This window comes from Octodon degus, unplaced genomic scaffold (genome assembly GCF_000260255.1).
Source record: "Octodon degus isolate 3935 unplaced genomic scaffold, OctDeg1.0 scaffold00046, whole genome shotgun sequence".
NCBI classification, from domain to species: domain Eukaryota; kingdom Metazoa; phylum Chordata; class Mammalia; order Rodentia; family Octodontidae; genus Octodon; species Octodon degus.
This window is the reverse complement of record NW_004524622.1, coordinates 935,855-957,010: the sequence shown is the minus strand read 5'-3', so window position 1 is coordinate 957,010 and position 21,156 is coordinate 935,855. Positions and strand designations below refer to the sequence as shown.

The 21,156-nt window shown below is 44.5% G+C and overlaps 1 protein-coding gene across 2 annotated transcripts in view; it reads right to left on the bottom strand.

Annotated features, from left to right (window-relative positions):
- Window positions 1-601: 601 nt before the first annotated feature.
- The window catches only part of Arid5b (AT-rich interaction domain 5B), a 179,086-nt gene continuing 158,531 nt past the window's right edge, over window positions 602-21,156 (bottom strand). For both annotated transcript variants that reach the window (XM_004632021.2, XM_023716148.1), the window contains 2 exons: window positions 10,354-10,552; window positions 602-6,602 (listed from right to left, as the gene is read on the bottom strand). In XM_004632021.2, the coding sequence (XP_004632078.1) occupies window positions 4,434-6,602; window positions 10,354-10,552 (2,368 nt within the window). In that variant the 3' untranslated portion in view covers window positions 602-4,433. The remainder of the gene's footprint in view (window positions 6,603-10,353; window positions 10,553-21,156) is intronic.

The following is a 21,156-nucleotide window of genomic DNA, read 5'->3' as shown; positions in this document are numbered from 1 at the left end:
GCCCAGTTAGCTCCTGCTCATCCTTCTCATGTCAGATTAGCCACCACTTCCTGTGTGGTTGTCACTTCAGTCATTATGCTGCTCTCCTCCCAGACCAGGTTGTACTGCAGGTGTGTTTATAGGTGAGTACGTGATTAGCACTACTCCAGAAGGTTGTAAGCTTTAGGGACAGTATTTGTCCTTTACTAGCCATTATATTCCCAGTTCCTAACAGTCAACATGGGAATTGACACATGAGAAAATCTTTGTTGACTGAGTAAATAACCAGGCATTTTTGTGCTCTGCCAGCAGAGTAATGTGGTGTCCAAAGGACACGTACAGATTGAAGAGACCTGGTGCAAGTACTGGCTTTGCCGTTTGTTAGTCACATAATCTTGGGCATGCTGATTGACCTCTAACCCTTAGTTTTCCCATCTGTAAAATGGGCACAACCTCTGTCCCATGAGGTTGAGAAGCCAGAGACTATGTGCTGACTGCATCCAATAAGTTCTCCGGGAGCTACAGACATCATTATCGGTATTCAATTTAGAGACTATGGAGTGGAAAGACCTGTGGTGACACCCCAGGGCTCTCAGGAAGAAGGGACAGGCACGCGAAAGGAAACAGATAGTAACATTTTTTATTAAATATTACAGTGGATCAAAAAGTACAAAATATCTCTTGCCTGCTATGTGATTGGGAAACTATTGGCACGTAATACAGTATCAAAAGCAGTAATAAGTACAATTTGGAAAACATACAAAATCGAGTGTTTATAGTTGGCTCAGCATTCTTCTGGTAGTGTTTAAACTAATGCAAAGGTTACTCAATAACCTCTCCATTGGGAAACTCTATAATATCACTGGGCCATGTTGCTATATACATCTAATCACCTTACAGAGCATAGGGGTTACATAGCTGGAATCACCAAAAGTCTACAGTATTTACAGCACAGTAAAGTTTAAAAAAGTATAAACAGCCAAGAGATTATGCTGCCATTCTTCAGACATATTTCAACCGTGGGGAGACAAGCAGAATATCAAATACAACAGCCAACACTGGAGTCTAAGGGCTCAAGGTAACCATTGCAATGGCGTGGCTCTCACCAGGGCGAAATCATTCCCATGTCACTTTAAATTTGGGACAAGAGTAAAACTAGACCAGATGGGACTTGGCTGACCTCCACCAAACATGACTTTGTGGGACAACAAGTGCAGAGATAGCAATGATTCTCTTTGAAGGCACACTACATAAAATATTTTTGTGGGACCACCTCGAAATTTCCATCCGACACATTAACACAGTGAAATACAGTACTTAGAATTCATGCACCAGGTCAGAAAGTTGTAAAGTCCACACTGAGTTTTAACAACCCCTTCTGTATATTCCCTGATAAACAAGTGAACTTAGGAAAGAGATTCTAGCTAGGAACCAAATAAGTCAGTCCTGTGGCAAACATTGAAAGTTCAATTCACTAGGAGAATTCTTAATTCTGAAACTCGGTTGGGCTTTTTCTTCCTTTTTTTTTAAATGTTATGTTGTCAGAAGTTTGACCAGAAGTTGCATGGAATGGTTTTTTAAAAATATTATTTGGAATCTCCAAATCTCCAATAAATTACAGACTTTAGTGCATTCTGAATTGCGACACTGCTCGGAAGCCACACTCAGTAAGTAGACTTAGGACTCCACTGCCAATTAGATTCCAAGCTCCCTCACAGACGGCCAATAACAATGGTCTGCTCGCACAAAGAAAGGCTTGTGCAATCCCATTCGGTAATAAGGCCCCTTGAACTCAAACAACGCAAACAAAGCCCTATTTAAGACTTTCTAAAAAGTAGCTCTCAGCCAATGAAGAATTCAATGGTCTTTTTGAAACATATCCAAGATCTCTGTTTGGAGTTTTAAAACAAACAGCACACTGCTTCTGTTGGGAATGTATCCCCCATCTCGCTTTATTTGTCCTGATGTTTTGCGGAGGCTATGAGCTTCCTCAGACAGAGTGAGTGAGTCTCCTCTCGGGAGACATGAGAAAAACAAAAGCTGGACTATGTTAACATTGTTTGAAAGTGGTGTGATCAAATTCCACCATGACGAAACCAGGCTGAAATCACTGCAGCAGGGAAACAAGCGGCCCGTATGGCAAGCGGGTCGGTGAGCTCCACCACGGGCTGGCAGCCCCTGTTGTCTCTGAGAGAGGAACCCACAAACACCACATCCGGTCTGGCCCGTGTCTGCCGCAGGGCCACCGAGTCTCCTCTTCGTGTCCTCTGATTCTGTGACCATTCAGTCTAGTGCAATGTTCTTCTGTGTCCTGGCCAGCATTTTGCCAGCTGAAATTGAGATTATTTTTCCCCTCATTCTTGTGCAATAGCAGGATAATCTGCACTCACACATTTATAATCTAAATTCTACTAGTCTATCTATGGTTCTATTAAATATAATATATATATATATATATATTATTCCACAGGAAGGTAAATAATTAATTGAAGCAAATGGAACTCTTAACACTGGATCTCTACATTCTTTTGTTTCCACCTTTGGATATTAAGTATGTTACATGAATATTTGGCTTCATATCATGGAGACACTTCAATATAAATGCACAGCATGCGTGGCTTTGTGTAAGAGCCGCAATTTCACTGTTACCAGTTTTATTTTGCAGTTGAGTTACCTATTTAGAAGTTGAAAATGGTCATCAATTTCCATAGACTTAAATATCTCAGAGGTAAAAGACTTCTTAACTATGGTTCTAAAGTCTACTGGTAGTGTCAGAGTGGGGCCGTGGGGGAGGGGTGCATTTAAGCGGTCTCCAGCAGGGATGAACAGGAAAGGAAAGAAGGTTTACACCAGCGACTGACTCTTAGTACACCTAAAAAATGTGTCCACCTTCATGTCATCCCTGGAGCAAATGGAATAAAGTGGCAAGCATGACAGTAGGCACCGTCCACATCTTTTGACTGCCTGGACATTTCTAACACTAAAAGAAGTCCAAGTGGATGGTATTGCCAGGTACATGAAAAACCATAGCACCAGCACCTTCCGTGTGCACACACACAAAGCCCACACCCCAGAAGCCCAAGAGGAAGCCTTTCCTTTGTAAAGGATAATCCAGCATGCCAGCAGTCTCCAAAGATGTAACCCAGAGACAGCCTTCTTGGGAGCACCAAGAAACCATCAGATGAAGACGATGTCACTACCTCTGACTCGCAGGCTGAGGCCCAGGAAGCTGTGCCGGGCCTCCAGCCGCTGCTCCACTGCCGGACAGTCCCGCTCCATCCCCTTCCCAACCCCCTTCCCCGACCTTACATGGCGTGGTGCCAAGACCAATCAATGTAAGTCATTCTGGCTCCTGTTCTAATTTCTGAAATTCCTAAAATATCTGTGCAGCCCACAAATATGTCCTCTAGATTCTGTTGTTATTCAGCAGCTCGCTGCCAGTGAGGTTTTTGTTTTTATGATTCCTCTGGTATGTAGGACAGCTTCACAGCCCAGATAAAGTAAGTACAATGCTCAATATTTTCACATAACCAATACTTCAGAGCAAGGCATCTGGTTGGGTAAGCAGTGCATTAGCTCTTTCAACTGTGCCATTTATGAGGAACAAAATCCGGAAGCTGCGGATCTGCAAGGGAACGTTCTTTGCACGACTATGTGCTCGACTGTTTCTTTTTCATTTGTTCCACTAGAATCAGTTGCTTCAATTTGTAAACAATAACTTTACCACTGAAAGCTGCTCAAAATGATAAGTTGTGGAAAAATTACAAATACACACCGACAACTAGGACAGTTAGTCAGCCTTTAAAACAAAACAAAAATCAAAGCAAAACAAAAACGAAAGACCTGCAAACAAAAGCAATATTGTTTAATTAAAAAAATAATAAAAGGGACAAGAAGGAATTGGGAGAAAATGGAACTACCTGTATATAAATTAGGTGAGCAAACAGTGATATGGGTAGTTTTAAGAAGCAAATATATACAGTCAATTTAACAGTGTTTACTTCTCTGGTTTGTTTAATAGTGTCAAAATGAAAGATCTACTGAAGATTTACTATACATTGCATTGATTGAACCTTGGAGAGTTTTATGGAGAGAGGGGCAGCCCTTGGCTACGTTCGCCAGTCTCTCTTGCCCCTGCCTTGGAAAAGCCTCCTCCTTTCTTTGTTTTTTGGCCCAGATTGCTTCCCGACTGTCTGAACTCAGCCGGGGTCCTCTAAGTTCTTCCTGGATCTACATGAATCCCTTCTCCAGACCCACATTCCAAGTGAGTGGTCTGGAGGGGCGAGGACATCTGTGTTGGAGGGGAGGCAGGACTGACCAGCCAAGGCTAGAAGTATCCCAGAAAACTCGGCCTTGATGACTGGGACCAGTCACGTCCCCAGATCAGAAGGAATACTGGCTTCCAGCTCTGCAGGCCGCCACCCCGGTAGGACGTGGAGCTCCACCAGCCAGGCTTACAGTTTTGTACTGGGATGTACAGATGACAGCTGGGAAGGCGGAAAGGCAGCTTGAGGGTTTATAGCAGCTAACGGGTAAATGCTATTGTGCAAAAGGTCCCCATACGAGCTTCCTACCGGCGTGGCCGCAGCCAAGTGTCTGTACAGCTGCTGAGAATTTGTCGGGGACGTGAAGATGCCCCTTTGCATCACAAGGGAGTGGAGAGCCAGGGGCTGCACGAGTGGGGAGAGCACAGTCTGGTTCTTCAAGTACTGCAGAGAGTGAGAATACCCAGCCGGGAGCCTGGAGGTGAGGCCCGAGTTACATAAGCTCCCGGAATACAGACCTGGGAAGATCGGGGAGGACAGGGGCAGCTTGTGGCCCTCCGGCCCCCCACCAGAATGCCCACTATAGGTGGCCTTGGTGCCTTCACTCTCCTGCTCAGAGGCCTTCTCCTTGCTGGAAGCCTCCTTAGCCGGGTCCAGAGGAGACACTGCCCGAGCCTTTTTCCCAGCGATCACCAGGTCCGAGTCCTCCAGGCTTCGTTTTATGGGGCGCGCGGCGCCGATGGTTTGCGGGCTCATTTTCCGATGCAGGATAGGGTGGACCATGCCTTCCATCTTTCTGAAATTCTCCAATCTCACGTGGTGAGGCTTCCCCGATCTTGACAGAGGCTCGGGGTACTTCTTAGGACCCGACATGGTCATGGGTGAGACCCGACAGGCTTTGGGGTGACAGTCTCGGCTCTGGCTGCTGATGACCTGGAACTGGGAGATGCCCTTGCTCTCTGGGAGCTCCCTGGGGGCAGAGTGGGCCAGGCCCAGGACTTTACTGGTCAGTTTGTGTGGGTTCTTGGGGAGGCTCAGATCCGTGGGCTGATCGTCTGCAGAGGCCTCTGCTGTGGCCAGCTTTCGGTCTTGCAGGTGAAGAGATGCGAGATAATTTACGTGGAGTTTTTCCTGGTGTTTGTGGGAAGCAAGAGAACTGTTTTCCGACTCCCGGTATGTGTCCCTGGATGCATACTTGGATGGCTGCTCGCTGTGAAGGTGGTGCTCCGTGTGTCGGTAGAGGCTGTGGAGGTGTGGGGACGAGTAGAAATCCGCCAGGAAGCTGGGTGTGTGGGAGTGCGGGAGCGCCCTTTTCGCCAAGAGTTTATCTTTGCCCTCCTGAATTTCTTGCTTCAAGACATAGGAGTCGGCCAGGGAGTTAAGATGGTGCTTGGAGAAGCTGCAGCGGTGGGCGTCCGAACGGCTCAGTTTGTCATGCTTGAAAATGTCGCCAATGCCCTTCCTGTCCTCGGAGGCCTTGGATCTGAAACTCTGGACGTGCTGAATCACGGACGGCCGGCTGACTGCCGCGTGGTCTGTGCTTTGGCCGTGGTGGGCCTGGGACAAGCCAGAGCACAAGTCATCCCGGGCAATCAGTTTCTTTTTGCTGATCAGAGGGGGTGGGGAGCCATAGGGACAGCTGCTGGAGAGGCCAGCCCCACTCACCTGGGACAGAAGCTTCTTCTTGGCCAGAGGGGACATGATGCCCGGGTTGCCCCTGGAATAGAGCAGGGGCGTGTAGTTCAGCCCGTGGTTTTCATTCACAGGCCCCGCCAAGTCTCTGTCTTTGAACATGTCGAATGACTGGACCACAAGGACCTTCGGGGTCTGCTTCAGCGCACTGCGGATGTCGTCACTGCCCAGCTGGTCGACCTTCACGGTGCAGTTGGCGATATAGCCCGCCATCGCAGGCAGCTTGTCCTCCTCCAGCTCGTGCTGGCTTGCCAGTGGTGGCTGCGTGGTGGGGAGGCCAGGAAAGGGCGTGTCTTGGAGGTCATTGGCGGTGCTGTCTGTGAAGCAGGAGGATTTGGGTTCCTGCTTTGGATCCACGGGGGCAGCAGGAGAGGCCAGGGCCGGTTTGCCAGCCCCGGGGCCGGGGGCTGGGTCCCTCTCCGGGGCCAGGGGCAAGCCAGGAGCGGGAGTCACAGGCCCCGTCTCGCCCGCCTCCTCAGCCTCCTTCTCGCTGTTGGCACCCTGGTCAGGCTCGCTGTCCTTCTCGGGGTCTGCTCTGGATGCCAGGGGCCTTGCCCCCATGTCCTGGTGCCCTTCTGCTCTTTTCTTCACATCTGCTGCCACAAGAGGTTCTGCGATGCTCTTCGGGTTTAAAGACTCTTGTTCCTTCTCCGGCTCTGATGAAATCTGATAAAATATTTCAAAGGACGGTCAAAAGAAAACCAAATACACTCATGTGTTTTGCGGGTAGTAAATTATTACACATTCCTTTTTTCCTTGCAAACAGGTCTGCCAATCAGCTCGCTGAGCTCTTGAGAGGCTTTATTCCTCCCCAATCACGAGGTTCTAAACAAAGAAATCTAAATTACAGAAACATTAGGGGAGATATGCATCTGCCCCTTACGAGGCACCTATCAAAACAGCCCAGTGTTATGTGCTTGTGCTCTCCAACCCTATCACTCCTTGATTCTAATATATAGTTTAATTCTTACGTTGTCTTCTTGTCAAATCAGTCAATTACCCAAATGGCTTTTAAATTATATGTTGTGTTTTATGACACTTCTAGCAAAGATTTTTTTCAAGCATCTCTCTTTCAAAAATCCAACCAACTCCATGTCAACAACAAACTATATTCCTTGCTTTTCTTTGAGAAAGTCCCATCCTACTGTGTTCAATACCATGCAGTGAAGATTAGCGATAATTAAATGTTAATCATTTCTACTTAGTGCCACAGAACATGCAGATAATACTCAAATATTGAAAAATTTTGTAGAAGCAGTAGCAGTGTGTCTACAAGGAGACAAGATATTCCAAGTCTTCCTACATTATAGACAACTATATTTCTATTAAAGATAAATATGAATTTTCAAAATTCAGCGGGTAAGAGCCACCAAAAATATGGCCTTTCTATTCACAGAGATAAATCATACTCAGTCTGATGGATCCTTTCCATGTATCCCTCCTCACAGAAGTCATGGGCATAATTCAACCCAATTATTATATTATGTACCCACATAAGTGTTGATCTTACGAGGTCATTTTAACTTTCCACCTGCGCCCCAGCTGAGGGATAAGGCTTTCAAAATTACTGTCATTCTGCCCTGCTGTGTTGTAGTGGGACAGGCACGTAACAGCTGTATTAAGCTAGTGTCCCATCCCCACCCCACGCTCATTTCTACAACTTTGTTCTCTGTTGAGAAGTGAAATAGCAATCACATTGGTATCTTTGAGTAAGACTGATGGTGTTGGCTTGAGGACACCTAGGAACAAGTCTTTGAAGGAATCGCACCCATCTCACCTGCAGCTGCCACTCCTCCAGTCCCCTGGAGGCTATCCCTGCTCCTCAAGGCTGTGTTACACCAAAAGCCCCTGCTTATTCTTCCCATCGCCTTCACTAATAGCTGCCTTTTCCAGTACAAATATCGTTACTTGCTCTACATTAATAATCATTATTGGTCTCTGGAGCTTATATAGAACATGGAAATACAGAAAAATGAATCAAGCAAGAGAAAAGGCAAATTGCATGTAAGTGTTAATTTCTGATGGGGCTGTAGTTTGAAGTGGGGCTGTGGGGAATGCTCCACCCCACTGATATTTCTACAGCCAAGAGTTTTAGCTTCACTGGAGTCTTATGCTTCTGGCTGTAAAATAGGTTTGAGGGGTCCTTGGAAGCTAAGTTGAAAAAGGAAAAGGGCACTTCTCTGAGACAGCATTTTCTGATCAGCTGTAGTACATGAAATGTAAAGGACACCTTCCCAGGGCATGATGTGTCACCTACATGATCTGCCAGCTGAAGGCAGAAGTGCTTTTCGCTCCTCCTAGCTCCGTTAGGCTCAGTGCCTCTTGTTTAAAACATCAAAATTTAAATAATGAAAACTACGACCAATCTAAATCCAACCTCCAGCAGTCAATGAGAAGGGTAAGCCAGGTCTGTGCTGGTGCCACTCTTACTGGGTCCCTCTTGAAGAAGGTGGATGAGTCCTTGTAGGTTAGATAACTTCACAAGTCAACCTCTGAAATGATAGACACTTAACAGCCACTCTTGGAGGGATCACTTGGGTCCTGCAGACACAGGGAGCCTAGCGTTCTCCCGGTTCCTCTGGACTCCGGGGAGAGCACCTCCGCCCTTGGGGAGCGGTCACCTCTCCTGCTGAGGGGCTTAGTTCACAGGCTGAGGGTCCTCCCTCAAATCATGAACCAACCCTTTTAAACTTTGTTCCCTGAATGGAGCCATGCATGGGCCAGCTGGCACCCTGGCCTCAGCTCACCCTCTAGAGTTTGGTTACCACTCTAGACATGCATCCAATAGAACTCACTGGTCCAAACCCTATCAGAAGGCACCAGGCCACAGGATAGAGGAAGAACAGAACGCAAGCCTTAATGTAGAATTTCCCTGCTTTTGGCCATTTAGACTTCAAATTTAAACACGTTTACAGTTCTGTATCTTTGTTTCTCCTCCTTCCTTTTTAAATTAGTAGAGCCAAAAGTAATTATTAAACCTACAAAGAGGACTTTTTGCCTCTTGGTATTAATACTGCCTTCATATAGAAAAGTCAGTTGGGTAAGTTAATATATGGTTAGGAGGATGGGGTGTGTGTGTGTGTGTGTGTGTGTGTGTGTGTGTGTCTGTGTGTGTGTGTGTGTGTTTTAAACTCAGTGTTTAATTGGGGAGTCTCTTATGTGTTCCTTATAAACCTGATTTTTAGAGGGTGTTTAATATCAGCACCAAAATTCCCTCGGGGGTTGAATCCTAGAACATGCTGTCTCCAAATGTGGCTGCTAAGTTGTTTTTTTTTTTTTTTTTTTTTTATGGGCAGCAGGGTTTTTTTATTTTCATGTTGAAACAGAGCCCAGATCAGCCTCCCCAACTGGCTGCGCGGTGACTGTGAAGGTTTCAGCCAGAGCCCTCAGGCTGTGGGGAGGCAGGGCCTGCTTTCAAGGCCCCGAAACTACCTGTTAATACAAGAGACAATGATAGTTTCAGGGGAACCACTTCAAAATTCCCCGATAAATAATATGTGCTTAAGACCTTGCTAATGTGGTCTCGACCCGGGGCTGCCGCAGAGAACCATTAGCGGAAGAAAACACATCTAGGAAGTTTTTAGGAGTTTTTAGGAGAGTCCTGCAGGACGCAGTCTAGTGATGTGGGGGCCTCCTCCCGACATCACACGGACTCCTCAGACAAGTGGGCTGCGAAGGGCCCAGAAGCCGTGTTCTCCAGTGGCAGCCCTTCCTGGAGCCACAGCTCTGGTTCCTGCCCTCGGACACAGAGCATTTGGGAATAGTTTTCTATGGGATAGTCTCATCTTTTCAGATTCTCCTTATGGCCTGCCCTGTCCCATCCGATCCCATCCCATCCATGCACTGCATTTCAGCTCCTGAGCAAAAAAGAAGAGTTGTAAAACTCGTAGAACTACTGAGGGAACCACACATGTGGAGCATCTATCTATCTGTCTGTCTGTCTATCTATCTATCTATCTATCTATCTATCTATCTATCTAAATACTAGATAGACCCTGTCTATCTATCTATCTATCTATCTATCTATGTAAATACCAGATAGACCCTATATACTGTGCTATACCCTCAGTTCCCTTTCTTAATTTTTTTTTTTTTTTTCAGTATCAGGGTTGAACTCAGGATCCAAGTGCTTATTCTACTGAGCTATCTCCCTGGCCCTTTAATTTTTTATTTTAAGTCAGGATCTTGCTAAGTCTCTAAATTACCTAGGCTGGGCTCAAATTGTGATCCTCCTGCCTTAGCCTCCCTGAATACTGGGATTACATACATATGCTACCATGCTCACGTAGTCCTAGAGTTTTTGATTTTTTAGTCTAGCTCTTAAGTATGCAAGGATGCAGCTGTGGAGTCCGTTCCAGAGACCTCCAGGCAGGCCAAGGGCCACAGAGGTGGCTGTCTCCGGGAGCACACAACTCACCTCTGCTGCATCCTGGGGCTTCGGGGTGTTCTCTTTCTCTTTCTTGCTCTTAGGCATTTCATGTTTGATGCGTTTGGCTCCTGATACTTTCGTTTTATTCTCATTCTCCTGTGAACTGTTCTCCTGCTTCCGAGGCTTGACTGGAGGCAAGGGCTTATCTTCCTCTCCCTTAATAAACCTTTCATAAGGTAGGATTAATCTAAAATGAAAGCAGAAGAGATAATAAATCAGCTGAGCTAATCTGGTAGCACGAACACAGTGGTGTTTGTTTTTCTTCTTGGTGCCACAGTCACCCCTTGTCTGTGGAGGATCCGCTCTGAGATCCTCCTGCTGGTGGAGACGCCCGGCCTGTGTACACCATGCTCTTCCCTGTACACACAGATTTATTATCAACTTCAACTGCTACATTAGGCACAGTGAGAGATTAACAACCACAACTGATACTAATGTAGAAAAATTATTAAACTTCATCATGAAAGTTACTAGAATGTGGTTCTCCTCTCGAACAAGCCAAGACAGACGCATTTTAGTTTCAGACTGCGGTTGGCTTTGGGAACCCGAAACACAGAGGGCTACTGTACAAGCCACTCGTTGAGTGACTTGCTCGCTGGGGACATCGATGTATCTAGAAACTTCTTTCACAATGGAGTTATCTCCTTCATCATGGAAAATCACTTATACTTTTCTACAAAAGGTTTCTTTTTAGCCTCTCTGGTCTATGCACTGAGGACGCCAGTGGAAACAAGCAAAGTGGAAAACACCATCTCCACAGCCCGTGGCCTATGGCTGGGTCCCAGCAACAGCACAACCATAGGGCCAGTTGCTACCCAACTGCTGCGCCATTGGCTCCTTCCCCAACACCTGCCCCGTGCCAGGCAGTGCTCCGGGCACTGAGCTACAGCAGCGAACAAGACATTCAAAGCATCTGGCCTCAGGAAGCTCATGTTCTGCAGGGGCCTGGTACAGAGCCAGAGCCAGGAACATTACGCAGGTCATTCCGCAGTCTTTGTGCCACATCCCCATGGAGTATCGTAGAAGAGACACTACAGGCCCCCAAAAGTCGAGCAACGTGCCTAAAGCTCACACCTTTTGTCAGGGCTAGAATTTGAACCTGCTTGCACCTATCTCTGGTTTTTAATTTTTGTTTTTCTAAAGATGTAAACCCAACACTTAAGATCAAAAAGTCACAGGGAGACGAGCTCGGCATGGTCAATGTGGCTGTCTCACTCTGTAATGAGGAGGCTGGTAGTGCCACACGAGGGGGTCCGTTTTGGGGTACGAAGGGACACAGGGCTCCAGCTAGAAGGAATCAGAGCAACCACTCAAGCCACAGAAATCAGAGGGCTGAAAAATTCAAGCATTTTAATTATATAACTTTTTAAACAAAGTGCATAAAATTGCTCTAAAAAGAGAAACATCAAACAGCTCTGGTTTTAATCTGTTTTCCCTCTGAGACACAGCTCTTGATCTGAACGGGAAAAAGAGCTGATGTAATTAAAAGGCATGGATTGCATTACAATCTCAGTTTCAACTTCAGTGATTAAAGTTTTTATAATGCATTTGGTATGATTAATGACTCACTGTGGGATTAATACAAGACTTGGCCTTAAAAATATGAACTTTAATACAGCAAACATAATTTGTTTTAAGTAAGACAAGTTGACTCAATGAAGAAAATGTACTTGGCTTATAAACAATTAAAATCTGTTCAAATATTGGGAATCCTATTATTTTTAAACTAAGACATCTAGGCAGAAAAATTCTGTGATGTGGACATTTATTATTAGCTATCCTGCAATTGGTTTCTAGCTATGTAATTTGGGTCTCAGCTACTTAAACACGCACCACTGTTTAAGTTTGAAAGTAAGGATGCAGGGACATTTGTGATCATAATATTTTATTCTTTAATAGCATACCAAGAAATTGTGGGAAAATCAAATTCCAATTTATATCATATTAAACACAAAATCCATTTACTGAGCATGCTCAGACAAGGTATATTCAAGGAGGCGTGAATAATAGTTTGGAGCCCTACATCTGGCAGTGGGCCAGCCATGGAGATCAACACAGCCCATGGGGAATAGTTATCTTCAGATCCCATTACAAACTGAGTTCAAACATGTTACAGCTGCTAAAACTGGAAACTGCATTCTCTATGTAGACTTACTAAAATAATATAAGGCTGCCAAATACCTGTTTCCTACTGTAATATTACAGTTAATGTTTATATAATAAAAAGCACAACTAAGCAGAAGAGAGAAAAAAGCAATCTTGTTCATACTTGAATTTATTCTGCCTCATCTGTGAAGTCCCTGACACCCCCACTCCTGATTCCTTTTATCTGAGTAATTATGCCGAGACTTCATCCTCTTCAGTATTGGCAGGTTGGGGATTTTTGTCCAGGAGCAAAATGCATTGAAAAATTTTAAACTGGAAAAAATATTTTAAATTGATTTTAATGAAAACATATTTTAGTGTGGGGACAGAGAGGTTTGTTTTACTTGTGTTGTGTTGCCATGGGAACCCAAGGAGCTCGGGAGTCTGGGTACTCCAATGGTTACCATTTGTTAGTGATGCCCTTCCCCCAGCTCCTTTCTTTAATTAAGACAGTGACACCATGAGGGACCCTCTATCCCAAAAAGAGGTACATCAGTACCTCTGAGTATGGGGAGCCGGTAGAGGGGAGGGGCATGTTGGGAAGGAGACTGGTGGGACAGACAGTGGGGTCCAGAGCCCCGCTCCAAGGGTCTTGGGCAGATGTCACTCTGTCGAGGGAGGCTGAAGCAACCTTCATTTCCTCTGACAGTTTTGCAAGTTCAGGAGGCAGGGTAACATGTTCATTTCAGTTCCTTTTCCCCCTCCCTTTGCTTTCATTTAGTTTTTCTCCCTTCCACTCAGCTCAGCTGCTGGCTGACTGACAACAGCAAAAACACATTTCACTTCACTGGTCAAAGGCCTCAAGCCAGAAGCAGGAAATCTGGAATTAAATGTTTCTTGTATCTGGAAAGAGGCATGACTAAGGTAAAACGGGATCCAAACAAGCCCTGCTTGTTCCAGGCTTCCAGAGGCTGTGTGTGTGTGTGTGTGTGTGTGTGTGTGCGCGCGCGCGTGCATGCATGCATGTGTGTGTGTGTGTGTGTAAAGGTCAACCGAATGTTTTTTTCCCCTTCTAAATCATCCAAAGATAATTATAGTGGCTCAGGGAAAAACGGATCCCAAAATAAAACAAGAAAGGCAGCAGTTAAAAGGAAACAAGTAGAAATATGACCAGCCAAGCTCTGAAGAACAGGGCACGGTCTTGAACGGCACACAAACAATCGCTGCTTCATAGAGTGGTTTCCGTTTGGTGCAATTTTCACTGAATGTTTTTTCAGTTATCCTGTCATGGTACAACACAATTACCCACAGGATATGATCTTATCATTTGATTATTAGATGTTTTTTACAGTACAAGAGGACGAAAGCTATTAGAGACTGCTGAACATTTAAACATTCAGCGTACATGTGGTAACATTAAAAAGAGGTTAGTTAATAGGAGGTCAGCCCTGCCCAATGCAGGAAACTGCATCGGCTTGTATTAGATAAAGAATTCAGCATAATGCACTTCGCTGATGATTAGTCCTCAAATATTTGTAGTGCAACAAAGATTTAATCAGTTTCTAAACTGTACAGATGAAAGCAAGAATGTTCCCAGCCCCCAAGAATTCATTACACAGAAGAAATATTTTCAATGGGCTGCAATTCTGAGAATGCTGCCTGGGTTTTAGGTGGGTGGAAGGAATGGGGAAGAGAAGCAACAGAATCATTAGTAAATCCAGAGACACTTCCCCTCCCCGATCTACATCTCGGCTGGGAATTGAAAGCCAGGCAGATAAATAGGTCTTTATCATTATCCAGATTTCGCATTTCAGATTAGCAAAATGCTTATTTACGATGCCATTAATGGATCTGAGATAGGTAGGCCGTCATGTATTAAAAAATAACATCTTTTCATAGGCATAAGCTTTGTAGCAGCACGAGATTTTATTTTTCCCTAGGAATAATACAAGAATAACATTTTCCACCCCAAAGCAGACACAGTAGGGGAGCTTTTGCTATCACGGAGGTTCTTATTAAATTCAGTCACTGTGAAAAGCAAGTTTTTTCTCTCCTCATTCTTCTTCTTTTTTTAAATAAAGAAGATTTAAAATCTACCCAAGTTAAAATTAACAAATCAATGGCATTATAACCTTGATTTATTAGTGTCTGAGCTAGTAAATTGTCATCATATACAAAATTGTTGGTTTGAAAAGATTTCAGCTTTGCTAAATCTCAAGTTAAATAATGGTGCTCGGTGTACTAGGTTTTCAGATCTGCCTCATCTGATATTATAAAAAATTCAATACATTTCTCCACAGCAGAAGTCAGGGGTCAGCAAATCTATTACTGTAATGTAAGTAAGCTGGCAACCTGCCAAGTCTTTCTCCCTTTTATTATTTTTTTAAACACTGAGGCAGATAATTTTATATTTACAGAGTCTAAAATCCTCCAGGGCCTTGCTTCTCTTTCTCAACAAAAAGCAGCAGTTGGACATTAGAAAATGCATGTTGCACACGTCCTCGTCACTTGCATTTCATACAAAAAACCCTTCATCTTTATTAGGCAACATGCCCCCTCCCCAGAAGCAGAGAAAAAATAATGTCAATGTTCATCTGGACAAGTAACCAGTAATGTCTGCTGTATTGATTAATGCTCCCACGTAATGGCTGAACATTTGGGCCAAAACATTTAGCAAACAGTGCTTAAGAGGAGAAATGAGAATCCATCTATTTATAGAACTCTGAAAAATGATATTATAATAATGTCTGGAACTGATTCAATTCACAGAGTCAGGGAAAGAAATGGGAAATCTTTAGGGTTGTATTTGAATCTCAAACTCACCCCAGTTACTTTATAGACTTTCATGGTATTAAACCAGTGAAAAGTTCCAGGCCTGAATATTTGCTGGTATCCTTGGAGCAGAATATTTTAGGGGAAGAGGGAAATAAAGTCGGTGGGCATGTCAGGTCAAAATGCTCCTATGGTACTATTCTTAGACTATTAGGTGTTTTCCTAGCTGTAGAAAAGAAATGACATAGTGGATCCACTGGGGCTTCAGACCTGATCTAATCCCAAATGGACTCATTACACTACTAGGTTGATTCGAAGGTTGATAAATTCTAAAGGTTGGCCTGACGTTTCCCTTCACAGCTAGAAATTGAAAATACAACTTCACTATGAAGTGTGGGGTGCAATCTTTCACCAAATTCAAAGCCAATAGAAAGTATATTTTTCCTTTCTAAAGATGAAGTACATACACTTGTTCAGATTTCAATAAGCATAGAAAGTTTCTAATCTCACATACTGCTTGCCTCTCCAAGTGCTAAAATATGACTACAGTAATGGCAGAAGAGCATTTAGGCAGCAGAGAGCTAGAACAAAAAATATACAAAGCGTTACGTTGCTATGTAGAGAGGTAAAGTGTGTCCTCAGTATGCACAATATTTAAGCGCTAGCAACTCGGCTGCTTTGTTTCTGTTCTTCTACAAGCCAGACTCCATCTCAGAAAGATGTGAGCTTCTAATGATGATCCTGTTACTCAGTATGAACTTTGGTAGACCAGATGGCAAAGTCTATGGCCATTCCACCCTGAATGTGCCCAATCTTGTCTGATCTCAGAAGCTAAGCAGGGTGGACCTGGTTAGTACTTGGATGGGAGATCAGCCAGCAAACGATGTGTGAGGAGTGAAATATCCCAAGGAAAGAGAGCTATGAAAGAGATCTCCAGAGTCTCCTTCCAATGGACAAGAATGTGAACTGGAAGCTTTGAGCACCAAAGTGCAGAGAGGAGCACTGATGAGGTGCAGGACACGACACATGGGCCTAGGGTGCGAGCCACGTGAGCCAAGAAAGTGGCAAGCAAGAGTGCGGGTGAAAGGCTCTACTTGTCCAAGAGCGACCAAGGGTGGACAGTCCTGTGTTCCTTCAAAAGAAAGCCAGTGCCCATGCCATCATTTGTGTCCCATTCCAATAATCAAGAAAAGGTCCATTATGGTCAAGGATGGAGAGTGGTCAAAAAAGCTCTCTTCCCCAGGAAAATAATCTGCTCACCACAGGCTCTGCTACCTACTCCAAGGGCAGCAGAAGGGAACAAAACTCTTCTGAAAGGCTGATCCCTCCATCTTGCCTGGGAGTGGTGAGTGTTTTTGTAGGTCTGCTGATAATATTCCTACCTTTCTCATGGTCTCAGAGTGCATGTGACCTAAGTGAAGAGAAGAAAGAGGGAAGCACAAGGAGGGACCCAGCAAGACAGTGGTTTGGGACCCAGTGAAGGTGACAGGTCTCCTAGCCTGAGTGGCATGGATTTTGGGAGAATGGGTGGAGGTAAGGAGGGCTGACAGAAATTTCTGCTCAGTCTTATCTACTGCTTGGACATTATTATACTGGCAACAGTCACGATACAGAAAGTGCCATTAACACTAGATACTGCATGTTTTAATCTCAGCTTTCACATAAAAAGATAGCCACAGGTGTATTATTTTACCTTTATTTTATGGATGACAGTACAGAGGTTCAGAGCAAAATGACTCAGTGATTTGACCATGCTACATAGCTACTGAGTTCCCAAGTTTGGGTTCAAACACAGATCTGCTTCTGCTAGTCCGAGTTGCCTTTATCTCATCCTGGGCATTGGATAACTTTATACATTTACCATCTGGGAAATATGAATGCAGGAGAGATACTGAGCAATCACCCCTGGCCAGGTTAAGTGAATTCCAAGCCCTTGGGGAACTGCCTGGAGAAGTCAGGGTGAGCTTTCTTCTCTTCCCTAGGCAACATACTTACAGAATACCTCTGCAGGTATTCCGCAAAGGGGCAACCTATTACGTCAGAGCCCTACGGCTTCAAGCACAGGTCATATTACACTTAGACACAATAACCACATCCAACTCTTCAGGATGTGCTGACTTAGTTGGATCAGTCCCTACTTCATACTGACTAGGAAGAGGAACTCAAGAATTACATCCCGAGGACTTAATCTTACTAAGCCTGAATTTCTCACAGTCTCCCTAACAGAGTCCCTTGGGGCTTTTCTTTGATGGATGACACTGCCTTGGCATTCAGAAGGCTGCCTCTGTTGATGGTAGACTCAAGACTTCGAACTGAAGACCACATTGAAAAAAGCTGGACTGGCCTTAAGAAAGCTGATCTTATGCTTAAGAATTAAGACACATGTGCACAGCAGAGGACAGGAGCCACAGACAGCACCCAACCCCCTGTGGCACCAGCCAGCAAAGATGGCGGCGATTACTCTTCTTAATGAGAAAACAATGACTAGTTTGGCATGGCATCTCATGGATCCATTTCAAGATCAGATGGACATTATTTAAAGCACAATAAACAAACACAACGATAGTGTTTTCGATGTGATGTGCACCTCACAAATGAAAGCAGGCACTGTCCATACGCAAAGCCAGGCAAATAGCAATTGCACTGAAGTCCTTCGCGTGCTGGAAACCACTGGTTCCAGACCTTCTGAAATTGTTCACCGACTCCCTACAACACTTATGATTTTGGCCAAACTTTGCAACAACTTGTACAAAAACAAAATGTTCCAAGAGGTTTTCAGTGGATGAGTTAAAGATATATTTTAATGGTAAACAATTACATTCTTCTGTCATCTGATACTTCTCGTTCCCCTTTCTTTTTTGGAAACATGCTTTCTGAATTTTCAATAGCTCCTTTGTGAAGGCATCTGCTACTCGCATAATTGAAAAGATGTTTGTGCAGCAGCATGCTTGAGAGTACAGTTATTTAATCTTAATGATAAAGCCCTGAGGATACAAAATCATAAGGAGAAACCTCTTGTTATTTATCAAAAAGAAAAGGGGCTGAGACACCTAATCTATTCTCAAATTTAAATTCATGCTTGATGAAAACTATCAATAAGACAAGAGACCTGTAGAGTTTCTTAAATACTCTAGTTAGGGTCAAGGGGGGTGTAGGGTGAAAATAAAAATGAGACAATAAAGTAGCTTGACAAAGAAAAACTGCTGCTTGGAAAGCTTTTTTGCTTTTTTTTTTTTTTGGGTCAAACAAAGAACTTGCTGTGGTTTACAGCATGACATACACACTTGATTAGTTTGTGCCTGAGGGTGTTTTTACACTCAACAGTGTAAACTCCAACTTCTATTAATTATAACTTGCATTTAAAGGAAAATTTAAGAATTTTTAAATAGAGATTTTTCAAAGGCTGTTGTTTATTTTTTTTAAAAACAGAAACCAGTTTTTCTACTCCAGGGCCTGGCTAGGGTTCTGTTTTCCTTTTTTGAAAGTTTCTTGAAATATCCAGGCACTGGAAAGTTAGAGCATTTTAGGCACGCTGAGTGATACAGGCTGCGGGGCTGTTATGCATGAAATCACTGGATTGTCTTTTGGAAGACATTCTTTGCAGATGATAAGAAGAAGCTACTCTGGGTGCAGGGTGCATTCCCTGACCCAATTCAGCTCCCTAAAGACAGCCAGCTTGGTGAAGGATAGAGGGAGACCAGATGTGCAGCCTGAGTTTGCCCAACTCTGAGCAACTTGCATCTGATATTCGAGGTTGCAGACACAGTTATAGCCAACCAGTCTTCTGCAGGTCAGGGAAAAGGAAGACAGGGCCCGATGGCAGGATTACAGAGCAAGAGCATGACAGCAGGCACTGCTCAAGACACCCATTGACAGGCCAGCCTTTGGAGAGGACCTGCAAGCACTCAGATTGGCCAGTGTCACCCTGGCGAGGATGGCATAATCTCCCCTTTGGGCCTTTGGACAAGTGAGGCAGTAGACCACAAGAAGACAAACTACAGCATCCTTAGTATATGCAGTTCATAAACTTGGCCTTAGAATTCTCCTGACAGCCCTTCTCCCACCTCACTCTACCTCTTTACATTTTCTAGAAAGAGCTACCCTTTTTGCTTGGAGTTAATTTAGTTCATTGAACCTTTACTTCCTAATATGTTCCTGTTGTTCCAAGAGGAACACTGGAGAAGTTTCCAGAAGATAATTATCATACAGTCCTTGTCTTCAGAAAGAGATTCTTTACTATTCTTGAATTGGAGATTATTTTAGGCAACCCAAATTGCTGTCCCGAGTTCTAGCCCTGCCTCAGAAAGATTCTTCTTATTTCAACTGGAAATTTTCTCTTTTCTCTTTGATCTCTGTTGAACTTGCTATTTGAATCTATCATATATTTGTCCTTTTATAGCTTTAAATATTGAAGTCTTTTTCATGCAGCTATGGCTTATGAATGACATCTCGTGAAAAGTTAGCTGAGCCAAGGGTCACAGTGCTTCCCCGCCCTCGTGAGCTGGATGTGGCTGCATGGCAGGGCCATACTGAGAAGGGTCTGGTGGCTGAACAGCACCACGTGCCCTGAGTCCATGAAGCCCGGGAACCTCCTCACTGCTGGCCAGTCCTATCTTAGCTCTGGTCCACACATTCTCACTGTCCCCGAGGGTGCTGTGCATACGGCAGATTAAAACAAAACAAAACAACAACAACAAAAACCCACCAAGTGGCTTTTGAGGGCAACAGGAATTTCAAAAAAGCAGCTCATTAAATGGCAAATCTACATGACTCAAGGAAAAGAAATGGCACTAGGAGGAAAGAAACAGGCCAGTGTCCAAAAGCAGTCCTAGGTGGTATCAATAGAGCGATTACTGCCCCCAGCCCTGAAGCCCTCTGCCACATCCGTGTTTTGGGTATCATTTTCTGGTGGCGCCTATAGGACAGCAAGCCAAGCTGCACAGGGTCCATGGACTCTGGTCTGACTCTTCACAGAGTAGAACAGGAAACCTCGGAGGGAGAGTGGAGCTTGGTCAACCGTGGCAAGGTGCATCACACGCAATGCCTTGCCCCTAGAAGGTGAGTGGGCCTATGGGAAGCCACAGCGGGTGTTTTGCTTGGCATGTGGAGTGGTGTTTAGAGGAAGAACTTCTCCAACAGCCACACCTCTTCCAAACTCCCACTGCAGCCACTTACGGAGAAGATGAGCAGCCCAGCACCAAGCATGGTTCGGTCCTCAGGAAGCAGGGCAGGATGCAGGCTGTATTCTGCCCATGGGCATGGCTAACTTAGCTTATGCAAACTACTTTTGAAAATCCTGGAGCCAATACTGTAAAGTTATGTGACTTTACACAGAAACGACTGTGAGGTATGGGATGGCCAGCACAGGGGCTGCCTCTGACCGCAGCAATGATGGCTGTTGGCTACCCTGGGCCTCTACGGTCTGGAGCCTCTGGACCAGCTTTCCACTCTCCCATCCTGCCTCACGCACCCATCTGTATCACCTGCCCAAGGGACACTTGGGTTTGTGACCATGGTGGGGAACACCGCTTCTCTAATGATCTGAGAGAGGATCTGGTCTCCTAAATTTTTGCCTGTTGTGGGCTGATACTTTTGTAGAATAACACAAAAAGCAGTTACTAGAAAAATTAAATTTGAAAAGAAGCACACAAAATCCAAGCCTTGATTTTTTTCTTAGATTCCATGAATGTAAAATTATTCTGGAAAATTTCAATGTAGGTATATTAAGGCTGTACTTATTTGCCCCTGAGGGGCTAGTCACATAGAGGTCACAAGCAGGCGAGAAAACTTCATTTGAATAGGGCCAGCCTAAGGGGATGCTAGGGAACCTCTCAAATATAAAGGCCCAAGACTCTAACTGTGACTTACTTGGTTGTGTGTTAGTAACTTCAAGGATGTCAACGTAAGCAAGAATGCATAGAACCATGTCCTGGG